Source organism: Glossina fuscipes, unplaced genomic scaffold (assembly GCF_014805625.2).
Source record: "Glossina fuscipes isolate IAEA_lab_2018 unplaced genomic scaffold, Yale_Gfus_2 43, whole genome shotgun sequence".
Lineage (NCBI taxonomy): Eukaryota > Metazoa > Arthropoda > Insecta > Diptera > Glossinidae > Glossina > Glossina fuscipes.
Window position 1 is genome coordinate 2,129,810 of NW_023998427.1, and position 18,481 is coordinate 2,148,290.

Here is an 18,481-nt window from a genome sequence, read left to right on the forward strand (position 1 = left end):
TTTTATTATATAATTAGTTAAATATAATATTGTCTCTCTTCTATAGCATTCTCATACACAAAAATATATACCGTAGGCCGTTTAAATAATTTAAAGATTTTATACAATCGACCTTTTTTTTCCCTCTTTTTTTTGTGTTGTATTTTTTAGTAGGGCTTATTATACTTTTCACTTTTTCGCTTTTACTTTGCTTTACAAATATATTAAATAATAATTGCATCCTAGATTTGCTGTGGTTGTTGTCTAACATCAAGATATGTTTTTCTTCGGAAACTTTCTTTCGTTAAATTATTTGATTTTGCTAAATACATATTGTTTTTAATAAAATATATAGATATATTCTTTATAAGGTGTTTTCGTTTTTTAAGGAAGATTGAGGTGGACTGCGAAAGTATAGGCGGAGTAGAACAGTTTCTTTTTCTTTTAATTAAATTAAATTGAAATTAGTTCGTTTAATTTTTGTTCCACAAGTCTTCAAGGTTATTGTTGCTGTGGTTGTTGCAATAGCGATATGATGATGCTAAGGTTTGTATCAGCATTCGGATTTATCTTCCTCGACAAGATATTGTGTGTCTTTACCATTATCAGCCGATGGATCCAATTCCCTGGTGCGCAATTGAAGTTGTGGCGATGATTTGTGCGTTATACTGCTCGGCGCTAAAATGGCAGAAACGGGCTCCGTAAATGGACCGATTGGTTTACCTTTGGAAGGATCATGTGGCACTTCGTAAATACCTGCAATATATTCGTCGTAATTAAGATGTATAGTGCGTTGAAAAAGATTAAAATTACCATTGGTTAAGCTTGGATCTGTGTTGGTACCCGATTGCACAGCGTCATACATGGGATTGGAGAAATCTCGATTTTTGCTTGTGTTTACAGCTTGTAAATTGTAACCTTCTAAAGGTTGTATGTCGCCCAAAGCAGCCGCGCCAGTTACCGCTGGTGGTCCAGTGAAGTCTGGAGCATTAAACTCTACGTTAGTACCGTGCCGGAATGTCACACTTTGTGAAGAAGATAAAGTAGGCAAACGGGCTAATTTGCCGCTGAAAGTAGCACAAAACCGATAATGCATGAAAGAATTGCTCTCACTTCAATGGGAAATTCGGATTCTTATTTTTTTTCTTGTGATACTTTTTACACCTCTCCCACTAAATAAACTTCAAGGAAGGGGCATGAGTAGGAATGTTTGAACAGTTGGGCACATTTTGTGTCTATAATATGTATACATATATATATACCTTTACACGTGTTTTCTTTGAAACACGATTTTTCAAAACGACAAGCAATATAACTTTTATAATAATATAACTTTCCAATAATTTAAATGTTTTTATCCAAATTTCTTCTAATACATTGTAAACTTACTGTATTAATTGAAAGAATAATATTTGTTGAATATCTTACGTATTTGTCAAGTTTTAGGTATGTAGACTAATGCAGTTTTTTAATTAAAATTTCCAGTTAGATTACTAGCTCTAGAGCTCCTTAAATTAAATATGTTTTGAAAAAATGCCTTCGGTATTGTCTTGTTCTAATATTTCTCAAAAGTATATATAATCTTAAATATTTGAATATTGTCTTAGTAACTTCCTGGAATATTATTATCACATTGCCCCTTAGGATAGTTCACGTGTGTCAGAAAAAGAAAATAAATTTTATATTCTTCCTGCAAAAAGAATATGATACTTACAATGGCTTTTTGCGTATCGCAAACCAAACTCCACCCGCAGCCAACATAACCAATAGGATTACCATAATCGGTACCACTACCGCAGCAATGTTAGCGCCACCGTGGCCAAACATGCTCGCTGCGTTTATTTCACAGCGAGTTCCCTTAAAATCTGCCAAACACTCGCACGTTAATTCGTCATTGTTACGTTCAACACAAAATCCACCATTCTGACAAAGGCATATGCGTGGAGCAGGTCGTGGTCTTTCAGCGGCAGCATCACAAAATCTTTCCATAGTGTTGCGATGAGAAGGTAAAGATCCGGTACTGTCTGGACATGCACAACGGTGCCCACCTGGTACCAACAAACATAAATGAGAGCAGCTCGAGCCAAAACAAGGGTCTTTAAGAGAGGTATTGTAGCGTTTTTCGTGATAGACTTTCAGTCCTGAAGGGTTGACCAAATTTCGATGGACTATTACCTGCACGCCACGACCAAACTTGTCCTGGCGGAAGAGTTCACCCGTATCACGTGTCACCCAGTACATATTTGATTCAAATATATCCAAAGAAACGGGATGTCTTAATTGATATCCTTTCAATATGGCCTTACGCCTAGAACCGTCGGGTCTCATAGATTCGATAGCATTCAGTTTTGTGTCTACCCAATATATGATGTGATCTTGGGCGTAGTCTATGGTCAAACCGGCTGGGTGGCGTATTTGTTCGGTTATTAAAGGTCGGCGTTTTGAACCATCCATCCATGATACTTCTATTTTTGGAGCAGATCCAGCATCAGACCAATAAATACGGCCCAATTGAGGATTTACCGCTATTGAAGTGGGTATTTCTAAGCCGGCATTAACAATAGAACGCCTATAACGGCCGTCGGTAGTAGCCACCATAACACGTCCCCGTGGCTTTGATCCCGTTCGATCTACTTCAGCCCAGTAAAGATTAGAAGCTAACCAATCCACTGCTACTGCCGTTGGCTTAGACCCACCCTTCATGTTCAAGTCTTGGGCGAAACCTATTTTTGCTTGTCCATCTAATGCATTAACCATATATGACCGTTTGATGGTCTTGTCATAGCTGTCAGCCCAAAATAAAATCTGTTGCTCGGCATCGTAATCCAGGGCCTCTATACGTTTTTCCGATAAGATTACGTCGAATTCTTTCTTCTTTTGTAAGTCCAGGCCTCTTATTTCAGGACCGTTCGAAAATATCAAAACGACATCATCTTTTTCGACCTTACAAACTCCGGAAGTACTGTCCAACATATGGAAACCTTCGCGACATGAGCAGGAATATGTGCCATTTAAATTCTGACATTGATGAGAGCAAGTATGCTGGCGCGTGACGCATTCATCAACGTCCACACATTTCTTTTTGTTGTCCTGCGCTATAATATACCCGGGGTAACATGCGCATATATAACCACCATCGGTAAGATTGTGGCAGTGGTGTTGACATCCGCCGCGGTTTTCTGCAAGACAGCTAGATGTGTGGTGACAACCCAACTCATCTGAGGCGTCACCACAATCGTCTGAATAATCGCAGACATGTGTTCGTTCAATGCATTTTTTGTTGGCACATTGATATTGTGTATAGAGATCACAAGGTTTTTGTTTCGTAGCACAGATTGTCATATTATTTTCGTCCGAGCCATCACCACAATTATCCACGCCGTCACAAATTTGATAACGGGCCACACAGCGGTGGTTTGCGCATTGAAAACGACGCAAAGTGTCGCAATTGAAATCGGTGCACACTTTCGGATCTTCATCTGAACCGTCACCGCAATCATCAGTGCCATCACAGAGATCAGATGGTGAAACACACAGATTGTTGTTGCACTGAAAACGAGATTCGGGACAATAGCGGCCTCCTGGAAAGCGTGGCGGGCAGCCCACTTCATCGGACATATCCCGGCAATCCCGGTCACCATCACAACGGAAATAAGACGCAATGCAATGACCGGAACTGCATTGGAAGGTACCGTTTTTACATTGGTAACCCTCACAGTTCACTTCATCAGAATTGTCTCCACAATCATCCTCATGATCGCATTGCCAACGGGAGGAGATACATTTACCATTAGTGCACCGGAACTCCGATTCCGAGCATTCACGATATTTACCTTTGCAGACTGCATCGTTTTCATCGCTGCCATCGCCGCAATCATCAGCAAAATCACACATCCACTGCCTATATATATAAGATGAAAGTAATTAAAGAGAAAATATTTAAAACTATCTCGTTTTTCAATTACTTTGGTATACACCGATTATTGGCACATTTGAAGTCGGTTTCCAGATTGCAGGAGGGGCAGTTGTCAGCTTGTTCGTCACTATTGTCACGACAATCGTCCTTGCCATCGCAGAACAGCCATTTGGGTATGCAACGATAATTCGACTGACCTGGGCATCTTTGCCAGCCAGTAGTACAATTCCTTTGTCGGCACATGTATGCAGGTTCGTCGGAATCATCACCGCAGTCATTATCAAAGTCGCACATCCATAATTTGGGTATACAACGACCGTTCTTGCAATTAAACTCAGTTTCAAGATCACAAGTACGTTTATCTGCGAAAGAATTTAAATAATAATGAAAATTCAATGGAAATTTTTGTTTATAATGATAATAATAATATTTTAGGGCAAACAAACTCACGGCACACAGCAGGATCCTCGTCGCTACCATCCTTGCAATCGGCGTCACCGTCGCAACGCCAGCTATCTAATATACATCTACCACTTGACTTGCATTTGAAATCCGAATCAGGACAGGGTAAATTACAATTTTGCTCATCAGAACTGTCACCGCAATCGTCTGTCCCATCGCAAATCGTGGCGGATGGAGTGCAATTAGTATTTTTGCACTGGAAGGTACCTGCACGACAATGGCGAGGCGAACAAGTCAATGGCTCGTCAGATCCATCTTTGCAATCTCTTTCACCATCACATTTCCAAAACCACGGAATACATTTCTCATCATCACCTCCGCAACGATGCTGTCCTGTAGTGCAGTTAGCTATGCAAGTTTTACTATCACGTGCCAAATAAAATTGATTGGGACAAGCACACTTGTAACTAGGAGCACCCTCTTCAATGTAACCTTCAATGTTCAGGTAGGTAGACTCAGGAGGAGGAGAAATAAGACAGAGATGGGAGCAACCGCCGTTATTAGGGCTGCAGGGATTGTTGTAGGGTAGTTGACGTAACGGATGATTGATATGTATGTCGTAAGGACGATGTGTAGTGTTACGCAGTACCGTGAAATTAGCACCAGTAAATTTATTGGCTCTCACAATAGCCTTTAAATTCCAATCACTCCAATACAGGTAATCGTCGAATAGACTAACGGCAAAAACGTGAGGAACTTTAGAACCTGACAATACAATATGACGATGACGTCCTTCGAGATCAGCATAAGCTATATAATCCAAATGAGCATCAGCCCAGTATATGCGATCTGTAAAGTAATCGATAGCCAAAGCGTTGGGCCAAGCAATATCGTCTTCCCACGTTAGAATACGAGAGAAATTAGATCCATCCATGCCCATTTTAGCTATGTAAGCTTGCAAATGCCAAGAAGTGAAATAAAGGTAACCAATTCCAGGATGTACTACTATAGCTCGAGGATCTACAACACCACTGCGTAACGTTTTCCTTTTAGTACCATCTAATTCAGAAACATCTAAATTTTTAGAGTGCCTGTCCAACCAGTACAATTTACGACCGACCCAATCGATAGCTATACCTTCTAAGCCGTGAGAATCATGACGTATCACTGGTTCACGGGTCGGCTTTTCAGTAGGATCTTTGTATTTCGAGCGGAAAATTGTTTTTGCCGTAACATCGCAAAAATACATATATTCCTCTTTAATGTCAAAATCTAAAGCAACTACATTCATTAAATCCTGATGCATTAGATTGTACTGATGCCCATCCACGGACATGTTCCGTACGTAATATTTGTTTGTGAATATAAGCCAGGGTTCAATATTATCTTTTCTCTTACAAGTATGCTCATCATTTTGGCGTTCATAGTAACGTTCGTCACATTTGCAATAGAAACTACCAGGTGTATTAGAACAATGCTGCGAGCAAGCGCCGGGGGACTCAAGGCATTCGTCAATATCAGCACAAGCCTTGCCGTCTGCTAAGAGTCTAAATGGTGCAATTAAAGAACAAATATAAATTAACACAAAGAAGAAAGAAAAAAAGTTGCAAATAATAAAATGAAAAGAGAATACTGACTTATATCCTTGATTACAGTCACAGTAATAACCGGTTGGCGTATCAACACATTTGTGCCCACATTGATTGATTTCGACTTTGGCACATTCATCTACATTACAATGAGCTGGTTCATCCGATTCGTCTGAACAGTCAGGCACCTTATTACACACCAATGAATATTCAATGCATTGACCATTGGCACAATTAAATTGACCCGTGGGACAGGTAGTATTTTCTTTTCGACAGTCCACTTCATCCGAATGGTCACCACAGTCATCTTCACCATCACAACGGTACTGGTTGCGTATACACTTGAAGTTTTGACAAGTGAATTCTTGTGGGGAACATGTCTTGTATTTTGAATTACAGAATTTAGCTTCATCGGTACCATCTCCACAATCGTTGTCATGATCACAAACCCAACCCTGTAACAATCATTTATTGTTCAAATTTAAGATAAAAAAAAATAAAATGAATAAGAAAAGCAGACCTGGCTGATGCATCTGCCGTTGCCACAAGTGAACATGTCTTCGGCACATGGCTGTTGGGTAGCGCAATTATGAAGAGTAGTGTTTTCGTCAGCACCATCTACACAGTCAGGGTCACCATCACAAATCCATTTTTTGGGTATGCACTGCGATCGACTCCACGATTTATTTTCAATACAAGTGAACTCAGTTTCCTCGTCACATTTACGATCATCTTGGAAAAATCAAGTACACTTCGTCAATTTACGCCTATTTATATAAATAATTTCCATATTAACTTACTACACTGATGGCGACTATCTTCATCACTGTTATCCAAGCAGTCGTTGTCACCATCACATATATATATGCGTGGAATGCAATTTCCGTTATCGCACGTGAAAAGATCTCCGAAGCAGGTACGCCCTTCGGATTTGCAATATTCAGGTGGTTCGTCAGCGCCATCCCCGCAATCATCATCGCCATCACAATACCATGTGGCTGGTATGCATCTATGATTGGGACAACGGAAACTGTTTGTAGGACAGGTTCGTTGCCCGCAATGTAGAGGGTCCTCATCGGAATTATCGCCGCAATCATTGTCGCCATCACACAGCCAGTAAGGTTCCACACAGATGTTAGTCTTTTCACATTTTAAATGATTCGCCGGGCAAGTCGTGTTAGTTGGACAGCGTTTATGCGTTTCGTCTGAAGTAGCATTGTCTTTACAATCATTAACTCCATTACATACTTGGGATATTGGAATGCAACGACCATTGGCGCAAGTGAATTCCCCATCTACACACGGAGGATAAGTGCATCCGATTTCATCTGAACCATCTTTGCAATCATTTTCATGGTCACATTTCCAGCTCTTGAATATACAGCGACCATTATTGCAACGGAATTCGTTAGGAGAGCAGGAGTGAAAGGCGCAATAATTGCGATCTTCATCAGAATTATCTCCGCAATCGTCATCGCCATCGCATGACCACATTCGAGAGATGCATTTGCCATTTTGGCAGTAAAATTTGCTACTTTCGCAAGTGTTGTTGCGAGGTGCACACATACGACCTTCATTAACTACTTTTGAGTTATCATCACATTTACACTCGGCTTTACCATTTGGAGCTGGGTGGCAGCTCTGAGCACAACCACCGTTACTAATAAGGCAGGGATTAACGCTACATTTTTGCCGGTCAGCATTGTACACTCGTATATCCCGCGGAGAATCTTCCAAACGTTTAACCATCTCAACCATATTAGCTCCTGTATGTTTTTCAGCTCGATATACACCTCTTAACTGAAGGTCAGTCCAATAAATATAATCACGAAATACCGTGATAGCGAACGGATATATAGTTGCAGCCACCAATAGTTCACGATTTCGCCCATCTAAGTCAGCTCGTTCAATTTTTTCTCTCACAGCGTCAGTCCAATAAAGTTTCCTTTCATCATAATCTATTGCTAGGCCACTGGGCTGTGAAAGATCTTTATCTACGATTGCACGTTTTAAAGACCCAGCCATGGTAGTACGGAATATCTTCCCTGATGTACCAAATCTTCCCCAATCGGTGAAGAAAAGCGTTCCATTGCAAGGATCTAAAACAATAGCTCGAGGCCTTTCAACTCGAGCAATCATTACTAATTCAGTGCCATCTAAGTTCATAGCATAAATGGAATTGTTGGAGCTGTCTGTCCAGTAAATTTTGTTTTGAGTCCAATCGTAGGCGATGCCTTCAGGATTAATGCCTTTATTTAAAACTATATTAACATCATTGAGGTTGGGGTTACTGGCTTTCGTATATGCAATCTTAGCCAATGGACGGATTTGAGTAAAAAAGATTTGATTGTCTTTATAATCGAAGTCAACACCCACTACGTTGGTTAAGTTGGTCATTGGAGCGAAAGGTATATGTGTAGATCGGGGATCTAGATTAACGGCTCGTATCTCCGTGCGCGTAGCAAAAACTAAATACTCGTTAACTGACTCGCATTTATTTCCGTCGCTTGCCAATTTGCCAGTGGCGCAGTCACATCGATAATTAAGGTGATCTGTTCCTGCTATATCCAGAGGGAAACTAAAACATAATTGGTCACAGCCACCATTACCCAAACGCGCGCAAGGATTGCTTTCATCCTGAGGTTGATTATTGATACTATATATAGCTATGTCTCTTAGTTTAGGTAAGCTAGCGCGTACTTTAATAGGCAAAGAATCATTACCCGGTAGCTTAGAGGCTTTAAAAACTGTCATGAGGTTGCGATCCACCCAATAGACATCGTTCAAATGTACAGCGATGCCCATAGGATTGGGTAAATTCCGTCGAATTATTTGACGCTTGGCGCCAGTGTACGACATTTTTTGAATGACGTCCAACTTGGAATCAACCCAGAATACATCGTGCGTTAACATATCTATTGTAAGATCCCGAGGATTCGAAATTCCTGAACTTACTAGTGGGGTCCATTTGCTACCGTCCAATAATGCTTTACCAATTCGTGGATACTGTCCGTAATCAATCCAGTATAATATCCTCTTAATAGGATTGACGGCCAATTCACGCGGAGCATCATTTGTAGTTCTTACCAAAACTTTACGATTGGTACCATCAAGCCAACAGACTTCTACATAATTTTCATGTGGGTAGACATTTGTAAAGTATAAATTACCAGCCACCCAATCTATGGTTAAGCCGCGTATACCGTTGCTACCAATACCGTCCTTAATAATGTGTTGTATTTCAGTACCATTAGGCCGTGTTCGAAAGATGCCGTTCCAGTAGCCACGATTATATTCGGCCCAATAGATCCATTGATCGCGGAATAAAACATCTACATGTAGAATATGGTGGCCCATGCCAGTAATTGGGACCATAGCCTCGGAACTGTCAGTTAAGCTATAGCCGCGTGTAACATCTAACTGAGACACTACAGCAAACAATTTATATGAGACGCAATTGATATCATTTTCTTTACGGTAACCAATGCCACAAGCGCAAACACGTGACGCACTATCATCCGGTATACAGATATGTTCACAATTGCCGTTATTTGTTTGACAAGGGTGTTGCATAATCGGACGCTTTTTGTAAATAATCATGTTTTTCAGATCAGGCTCATTGTCAATAATTTTCTTCGGGTTATCACCTCTTGGTAAATCTACTCGCACAATATTTTCGTATGAAGGATCCAAATAATAAAGACGAGAATCTAATATTCCTAAACTTTTTGGCCTTGAAATGGCATTGCTTTCCCCAAGCAATTTACGATGATCGTCACCATGGTAATCCATTACACAGATAGTAGGTGGATACTGAGTGCTATAATAGACTTGCTTCTTGTCAATGTCAACAGCAATGCTCTCAGGATGTTCAATATCTTCCTTAAGAATAATAGGGTTATTCCCATTCATATTAACCCTTCCAATTTTCACGGGAACGCCAGATCCTCCATCATCTAGCCAAAACAATTTACCGTCATTCGGGTCTAAAACTATTTGTTTCGGCTTAGAAACTGACGTTTTGTTCCCATTGTTAGCTATAATAACTGTACGGTATTTAATTTTGCCATCTACACGTATCGCTTCGATGTTACTTGCAATGCGATTACCCGTGTAAAGATTTCGACCCAACCAGTCAAATGCTATTGTGTAAGGAGCTCCAACAATACCCGTACTAATTCCTAAGAATTGAGTTTTGTTGCCCCCACCAAATTTCGTTGTGTAAATTGTACAGTTCTCGTCGTCATCTTCACGACCTTGTATCCAATACAACATTTCACCTTTACGATCAAAATCTAAACCAGTGCTGCTTTCAATTCCAATAACTGGTGCTAAGGAGCCCGCTCTAGCATCTCCACCGTTCAATGGAAGGTCTACTATTTGTGATCCTCTTACAATCATCAAGAAAGGATTTTCCTCCTCTACGCATTTTCCTTCGTTCAATAGTTTGTAACCAGGTTTGCATTTGCAAGAATAACCTTCACTGGTGCTCGGACTAAGCAAACATAAATGTTGGCATTTAGTATTGGCGCAGGGATTCGGATACATAGGCTGTAAGGACGGATGATGAACATGAATAGACAGCGGCTGACTAATAAGATGTGATACGACCGTTTGGTTATGGCCGCGGAATTTATTGGCTGACAACACGCGGTTTAGCTGTCTATCAGTCCAATATAATGTGTCTTCAAATAAAGATAAGGAATGAGGATGGAGGAGGTAATGACTACCTGCCAACACTTGTTGTCTTCCAGTTCCATTGTAATAACAGAAATCAATGAAGTCTAGCTTGGAATCGGCAAAATAAACCCTCTTAGTAGCAATGTCCAAGGTTAACCCATTGGGCCAATAGATTTTTGTGTTGATAATAATATCTCGCATGGAGCCATCCATTCCTATACGTTCAATACGTGGATTTTCTCCCCAATCAGTCCAGAATATGAAACGTGCGTCCTGGCTAGGATCAATGCACATGCCTCGAGGCTGAGTGATATTTTCGCGAACTAAAACTAGGCGATTTGAACCGTTCTCCGAGGATACTTCAATGGTGTTGAGTTTACTATCCAGCCAATAGAGATTTTTAGCAATCCAGTCATAGGCTAAACCTTCCACCAAGTCCAAGCCGGTAGTAATAATCTCTTGAGGGTCCATCCCACGATCTAGACGGGAAATTTTCTTCAATTTCATATCACTCCAGAAGATGGTGCCGGTGTGCATATTAGAAGCAGTAGCTACCACATTTTCAACGATTATAGGAACTCTTTCTAATCCTTGTTCTTTGAGGTCAGCTACAAGGATAGAATGACGGTTTGAAATTATGAGAAAAGCGGCAGTATGATTAAGAGCTTTGCATCTATGTTTATCCGTCTCCAGGATGTAACCTTCCGTGCACGAGCAGAAATACGAGCCTTTAGTATTGGTACATAGTTGGGAGCATAAACCGGGAGGATCACATTCGTTGGTATCTACACAAGTATATTTGTCATCCCCGATTTCAGATCCCGGGGGACAAATGCAAGCGGCTCCTAATGGCGTTTTTTGACACCCATTTGAACACAATCCAGTTTGGTGTTCACACTCAGCTAAATCACATCCTTCACCTTCATCAGCACCGTTCGGACAATCTAAAACACCGTCGCAAACAGAGGTCATGTTGACGCATCTTTCGGTAATACCAGGACATTCCCACTGACCATGTGGACATTTGAACGGTGGCGGAACACAAGCGTGTTGAGTACTTTCATCGCTGTTATCACCGCAGTCATCCTTGCCGTCGCATATATAAGCTTTGAACACGCAGTTTGTATTGTTACACTTGAAAAAGTTTGTGGCGCAAGTAATTTGACCACAGTCCTCTTCATCAGAATGGTCTGAACAATCATTGGAACCATCGCAATGCCAAGCAATGGGTATACAAAAACCAGACGACTTACAACGAAAATGTTTTTCAAAATTGCATTGATTTGGACCTACCGACGGACAGCCTAACTCATCACTACCGTCATTACAGTCTGGTATACCATCACATTTGTATGACTCCTCTACACATTGCCGTAAATCTGCACATTTAAATTGATTTGCAAGACAGGTAATAGGTGGACAGTCCTTTTCATCTTGTTTATCGAAGCAATCATCATCGCCATCGCACACCCAACTTTGTGGTATGCAATGACCAGTTCTTGGGCAGGTAAATTGAAAATAGGCACAAGTTTTTTCTGCACAAAATTCTCCTTCATCTGAGCCATCTCCACAGTCATTTTCACTATCACACTTCCACATATTCGGTATGCAACGACCATTAGCACAAGCGAACTGAGCTGTACCGCAGGTGACGTTGCCACAATCGAATTCATCGGAGTTATCACCGCAATCGTTTTCTTGGTCACAACGAAAATTCAAAGGAATGCACCGGCTCGATTTGCACTGGAACTCATTTGATCCACAAGTAGGTTCTGAAAGAAATTCACATTTGTTACAAATAGCTCCAAATTTGGAGTTTTGTGCATTACTTACTTGTGCAATTTTGTTCTTCATCGCTGTTATCTAAGCAATCGTCATCACCATCACAAACCCAGGATTTAGGTATACATCTTTGGTTGTTGCAAGTAAAGTCCCATGAGTTTGGACATGGCTGTACAGGTGGCTCCGCATTTTGGTCCACTACACAACTCGTTCTGTCATCAGCTAAGCGTTCTCCATACGGGCAAGAGCATTTAGCTTGTAACCGATTAGTTTCATTGTTTGGCACAGCGAAGCAAATTTTTTCACAACCACCGTTATTTAAATGGCACGGTTGAGACTCTTCAATAGTCTGCACTTCATGGCTATAGACCTTTACTCCGTATAAACGATTAGTTTGAGGCTCCTTAATCATTGTTTCTTCTTGTTCACCAGTAAGTTTGTGTAAGCGTATTATTGCATCCACTCGCCAATCGGTAATATACATCCAGTCGTTATGTATCACGATTGAAAAGGGGTGCTTCACAAGGCGCGAATTAATGGTCTTAATATCCGTGCCATCTAACTTGGAATGCTGAACATGATCAAGTAGAGCATCACACCAGTAAACTCGATTTTCTTTGAAATCGATAGACAATCCATTTGGCCAACCAAGGGTAACGTTTTTAAATATTAGCAAGTTTGTGCCGTCGGCATTAGCACGCGTTATATTAGCTGGTCTATCCCATTCCGAAAAAAATATATATCCCCGATTGGGATGTACGACAATTGCTCGTGGTCTTTTAAGATTTTTAAGCAGTGTCCGCCGATAAGTTACGTTTCGCGTCGACAGGACGTTTAAAGTGCCTTTGCGAGAATCAATATAATATAAATTTTTTGATGCCCAATCAACAGCTAAACCTTCAACTCCTTCATTTTGAGAGGCCAAAACTATTTCTCTCCCAGTGCCATTGCGGTGAACACGGTAGATCACGTCTTGTAAAACATCAGAATAGTAAATAAACTCGTCACGAGAATCAAAATCCAAGCCCACAAAGCGAGCCCGTCGTGAGACAACGGGCAAAATGGCGTCACTGAAACCTTCAATAACCGGTTCTAATACTTTTCCTTTAATAAAGCGTTGCTGAGAATACATAAGAAATTCACGAACGATTTTACAATTTTTTAAGTCCGTTTGTAATTGGTAACCGGTATGGCAGGCACATCGGTAGCCTAAATTGAAATTAGCTCCTTTAACAGCTGTAACAATACACATATGATTACAACCGCCATTATTCGAGCCACACGGATTTGAAGCTTTGGGTTGGCTAAGGGCGTGTACTGCTACAATGCCCTTAGGTTCTCTTATATCTTTTGCTTTGTAGGTAACCTGAATTGAGTTTGGGCCGGCGTACTTATCTACTGACATAATGCCTTGTTTGGTGGCGTCAGTCCAAAAGATACGATTCTCGAAGAGTGCTAAACGTGATGGACTAGGTACTTGCTGTCCTCTCAAGACCATAACGCGGTGATTGCCTTCATAGTTTACGGTTTCAATGTAGTCTAATAGCGAATCGCACCAAAAGACTCGTTGAGCTATAATGTCGACAGTGACCCCTGAAGCCTTATAGGCAGCCTCTGAAACAATAGAACGCGCATGAGTGCCATCCATATGGGCTCTCAACACTTGGCCACCATCAGCTACAAACATTAACCCAACGGTAGGATCCAGTGCCAGGTCGGCAGGATTCGTTAAATTTGAACCTAGTACCACTGCATGCCAATTACCGCTTAATTCAAACACATCGATTTTTTGACCGACAACGTCAGCTACATAAATCTTATCCCCCACCCAATCAACAGCTAAAGCTACCGGGGCCCATGTACCTGGCAACGTTAGATCTAGGGGTTGTACAGCATCGCTAAATATGCCTAATGGCAACGACTGAACTTTACGAGTTTTTATATCTGACCAATACAGAGTATTTCTTTGGTAATGATACGCTACCCCTGAAGCAGCGCTTGCGTTTGCCACAATCCTTGGATCTCCACCATGTGACGACATGCGTACAATTGCTCGATCATGTGCAAAAATTAATTGCAAATTATTAGCATCGGGTGCAATGCATCTCGCATTATTGACCAGAGCATAACCATGAGCACAGGAACATGTGTACGAACCTTCGGTATTGGCACACAATTGATCACAATGTCCCCATTCTGCACATTCATCCAAGTCGATGCAAGTACGATTATCTGCTGCTAACGATTGTCCTGACTGGCAATAGCATACGCCGCCTGTTAAGGATGGTCCACATTTGTATTCGCAGCTCAAAGCAGGACATGATGCAGTAGCTAAATTATACAATATACATGCATCCACGCAAATACACAGTTGAAAAAATTTTCATTAACGGATGGGATATTAAATATACTTACAGCAAGCCGTCTCCTCGTCGCTACCATCATCACAATCTCGTTTTCCATCGCAGAGTTGAGTTTTGAATATACATTTCGGAGCACCGTTGGTACCTCCACGCGGGCAAAGAAATTTATTATCAGGACATGCTATTGCGGTGCAATTAGCTTCGTCACTTTCATCGGCACAATCATGATAACCATCACAGTAGAAATTTGAAGGTATGCACAATGCATTTGTACAACGAAATTGTCCATGGTGGCAAGGCGGAAAATCTATAAGCATATCCAGGCAAATTATTACTAATAAATAAATTAGGAAAGCGATTTGAATATAAAATTATTAATTCGCATGTATTAAATAAAACCTCTGTTATTTCATTTAGACAAAGGATCTTTCATAATAACATTAAAGAGGAGTATTGCAATACTTTTACAAACATCTTATTGGGAAAGTACACTTGTTTATGAAAGTTTCATTACTGCGCAAATGAGAGATTTTGACCAAAAGCATGAATTGCGCTGATGCCAGGTGTTATTAGGGAACGGCTATTGGGCGCTCCTGCACGATTATTAAAGGTTTCGAAAGAAGAATCAGCTTCGCATATAGCAAAAAGAGGGCGAACGATATTCATATTTTTGGTAAGCGTGTACTATGAGTTAAGGAGTGCTAGAGAGATCCTTTACAAAAATTCTTATCTATTAAGATTAGAATGAAATGAAATCTTGAGGGAAACGAAATAAGATCTATATATAGAAAACATACTTATATTTTTAAAACTATTTTTCGTAGAAGTTGCTCAGCTCCCTGGCATTTACGACTTTTAAAACAGGGTGCTTCTTGTAGTCGGTTATTCGTTTGTTGATATACCAGTGTAATTAATAGGTTATGTCAGGAAAAAATATAAATTTTTTGCCAAAAGTTCAAGTCGATACATATAATGCAATTTTGCGAGCGGTTTAAAATGGCTACCTAGTTCCTATTCGAATTCCTCCTTCGATGCTAAATGCTTAGGAGACGGATATTTCTTGACGTTCTAAAATAGACAATAATCACTGGGATACAAATGCGAGCAATACGCTAGTTGCGAAAGGAGCTTCCTCGTTTTTCATTAAGATGTAAGATAATGCCTTTTTTTTGAAATAAAAACTTCTCTTATTCATTTTGTTATGAAATAAAGCTCAGCGATATATACATTTTATCGTACTATCCTTTTGGTGATGAAGATTTGAAACCATATGTGCATCCAAAACGGCAATGTCAATAATCTTTCCCACTGGCGTTCTTGCCTGCTTTGATATGCTTTCACCCGCCAAAACATCCATTCTTTCGAATGCGTACGCTGCTCCGGCAGGTGCTGGTGATCCCTGCTTTTCATTCTCCTAGTTACGTGAGGAGTCAGATGATGAATTGGCTTTACAAATTTTTCTTGAAATTGGGAACACGAATGACTTTTTCGTGGACAGTGAGAGAACGGGACGTACGTCTTGTATAAAAGTTGTTTATATCCAACTTTCCACGCAAAACATCAAAAAAGACCTACTCAGGATATTTACACACATATTTAGTTCAGACACACTCAATTCTTTACAATCACCTCCGGTCTTATAACATTAATTGGCCGACCTAAATGATGTTTTTCACTTATTTGCACGAGAACAACTTTAAATTTGCCCTTTCGTTATTTAAATCTTTTATTTGAGAGAGTAAGTTTTCCCTAGCGTTCCTTTAACCTTTACTTTCTTTTGATGTTTTGTATTTAAAAAAATTATATATAATCCAAATCTTTTCGTGGTAAGAAAAATAACCAAAATTGTAAGCTTTGCACCCCATCATCTACTAACTTACCAAACGTCATTAAATCTGGCAAGTGGTCTGCTATCTATCTGCCATCTAAAAGATTTTTGTATTTGTGTGAAATACAATATCAGAATTTTCTTCTCTTATCAGAATTTTTTTATTTTCGGCTTTTTCGGTCATAATGTAGTATGCATTCATATAAATGTTGTGATCATTGTGATTACAATCTATTTAATGCAATGAAATAAATTTTTAGGGTAAAATATAGTAAACAGGGAATTATATTTGAACGAATATTTTATATGCAATACTTTTATTTAAAAAACGTTAAAAAAAAAACTAGGTTAGAAATTTGTAATCGGCTGTGGTTGGATCTTCTATACCCTATATTTGTTGTTGCAGATTATGAGTAATGAAAAAATTAGGCTTTTTCATTTGCTTTTAAAAATGGAGATGCTCTCACTTCGTGTCGTATTATGCACGAGTCGCTTGACCGATTTGGTCAATTTTCAATAGCAGTCTTTGCGTAATAACTTCACATATTTTGGCCGAATTCAAAGCCGATATGTTTATCACAGATGTTAGACAGGAAGACGCACAGATGGACGGACGGAGCGGACATGCTTAAATTGACTGAGAATTTGCTTTTGATTAAGAATATTTATACTTTATAGGGTCCCTGAGGCCCTCCTTCTGCATGTTGCAAACTTTCTGATAAAATGAATACGCCTAGTCATTTTTCGCTTGTGGAGTTACAAAAATATTGTGACATTTGTTAATTCAACCGAAACTAATCGCGCTTTGAAAATGAGCCAAAACTCGGAAAAAGTTCGCCATATTTCACAATGCAACCTCAACTTGTGAAAAAATCGTTGTTGTTTATCGTGAAGATGCTTTATCAAAATCAGCCGCACACAACTGATTTGCTGGTTTTCGGTTTGGAAAGTTCGATGTTAACAGCGCATCGCATCGCATCCATTGGTTAAGTCGACGAAATTTCCTTAAAATTTGATGAAGAGCAAAATTATCGACAAAATTGAATAGAAAAAAAAGCTGGACATTCGGCTACCACATAAATTAGCAATGAAAAAATATATTGGGGGGATCTCACCAGCGAATCGTTGCTGAAACCAAACGATATCGAGCTATGATAATAATGTACGAAAACGATAGCAAAGCTTGGATTGACGACAAGGAGTCTTTTCTTTTTGGTGGGATTGATCATAATCGTGTATCAGGACCTATCCTGCCTGTTGTGACAATTGATTACATTCTTTACTTTCAGCTAATGCGATTAAAGCGCGCAATTGGGATAGAGCCTTTAGAAATGGATAATATGAAACCGGAGTTATCGTCTTCCATAACGACAATATCGCCTACCACACACGTTCTTAACGGATGGGTAAAAGTTGAAAGTGCTTATTTGGGAAGTTGTCTGCATTCACCGTATAGCACCCCTATCTTGCCTTCTACAACTACCCTTTCTTACGCCCTCTGCAGTAATCTTTTAATGATTAATAGCTTGCTTTAAAGGACATAATGATTATGGTATGTTAGAATTTTTGGTGAAAAAAGCTATGAAACTTCGTCTTTATCCATTGTTTTATCCAAGACGTCTCCTGCGCATTGTCGTTTCTATTTCTGCACATGAATGTTTGATAAATGACAGGAGTTGATAAAAAAATGCTTGTGATTTTTAAATTTCATCGAAATTGGATATACATGGAACATTTTGGCAAAAACGTTGGTATGGTCAATGATTTTTAATTTGTGGGAAAATGGAATAAAAAAAGGTTCTCATGCTCTTGGCATACCATTCATGTTATGTCAATCAGTACTATTGAGTGTATGTGTAGGAGTAAAATTATTTTTAACATTCTTTATTTTGACTTTGCCTTATCTTCTCTGCTCGCCAGATTTGACTTACGCCTTATATGT

At 39.8% G+C, this 18,481-nt stretch overlaps 1 protein-coding gene across 9 annotated transcripts in view; it reads right to left on the reverse strand.

Annotated features, from left to right (window-relative positions):
* Positions 1-21: 21 nt before the first annotated feature.
* The window catches only part of LOC119637205 (low-density lipoprotein receptor-related protein 2), a 150,982-nt gene continuing 132,522 nt past the window's right edge, over positions 22-18,481 (reverse strand). For 8 of the 9 annotated variants that reach the window (XM_038033063.1, XM_038033064.1, XM_038033062.1 and 5 more), the window contains 9 exons: positions 14,764-15,018; positions 12,400-14,679; positions 6,687-12,338; positions 6,407-6,618; positions 5,935-6,341; positions 4,346-5,844; positions 3,945-4,257; positions 1,694-3,880; positions 22-1,046 (listed from right to left, as the gene is read on the reverse strand). In XM_038033063.1, the coding sequence (XP_037888991.1) occupies positions 533-1,046; positions 1,694-3,880; positions 3,945-4,257; positions 4,346-5,844; positions 5,935-6,341; positions 6,407-6,618; positions 6,687-12,338; positions 12,400-14,679; positions 14,764-15,018 (13,319 nt within the window). In that variant the 3' untranslated portion in view covers positions 22-532. The remainder of the gene's footprint in view (positions 1,047-1,693; positions 3,881-3,944; positions 4,258-4,345; positions 5,845-5,934; positions 6,342-6,406; positions 6,619-6,686; positions 12,339-12,399; positions 14,680-14,763; positions 15,019-18,481) is intronic. The other variant, XM_038033065.1, reaches the window with a different exon arrangement.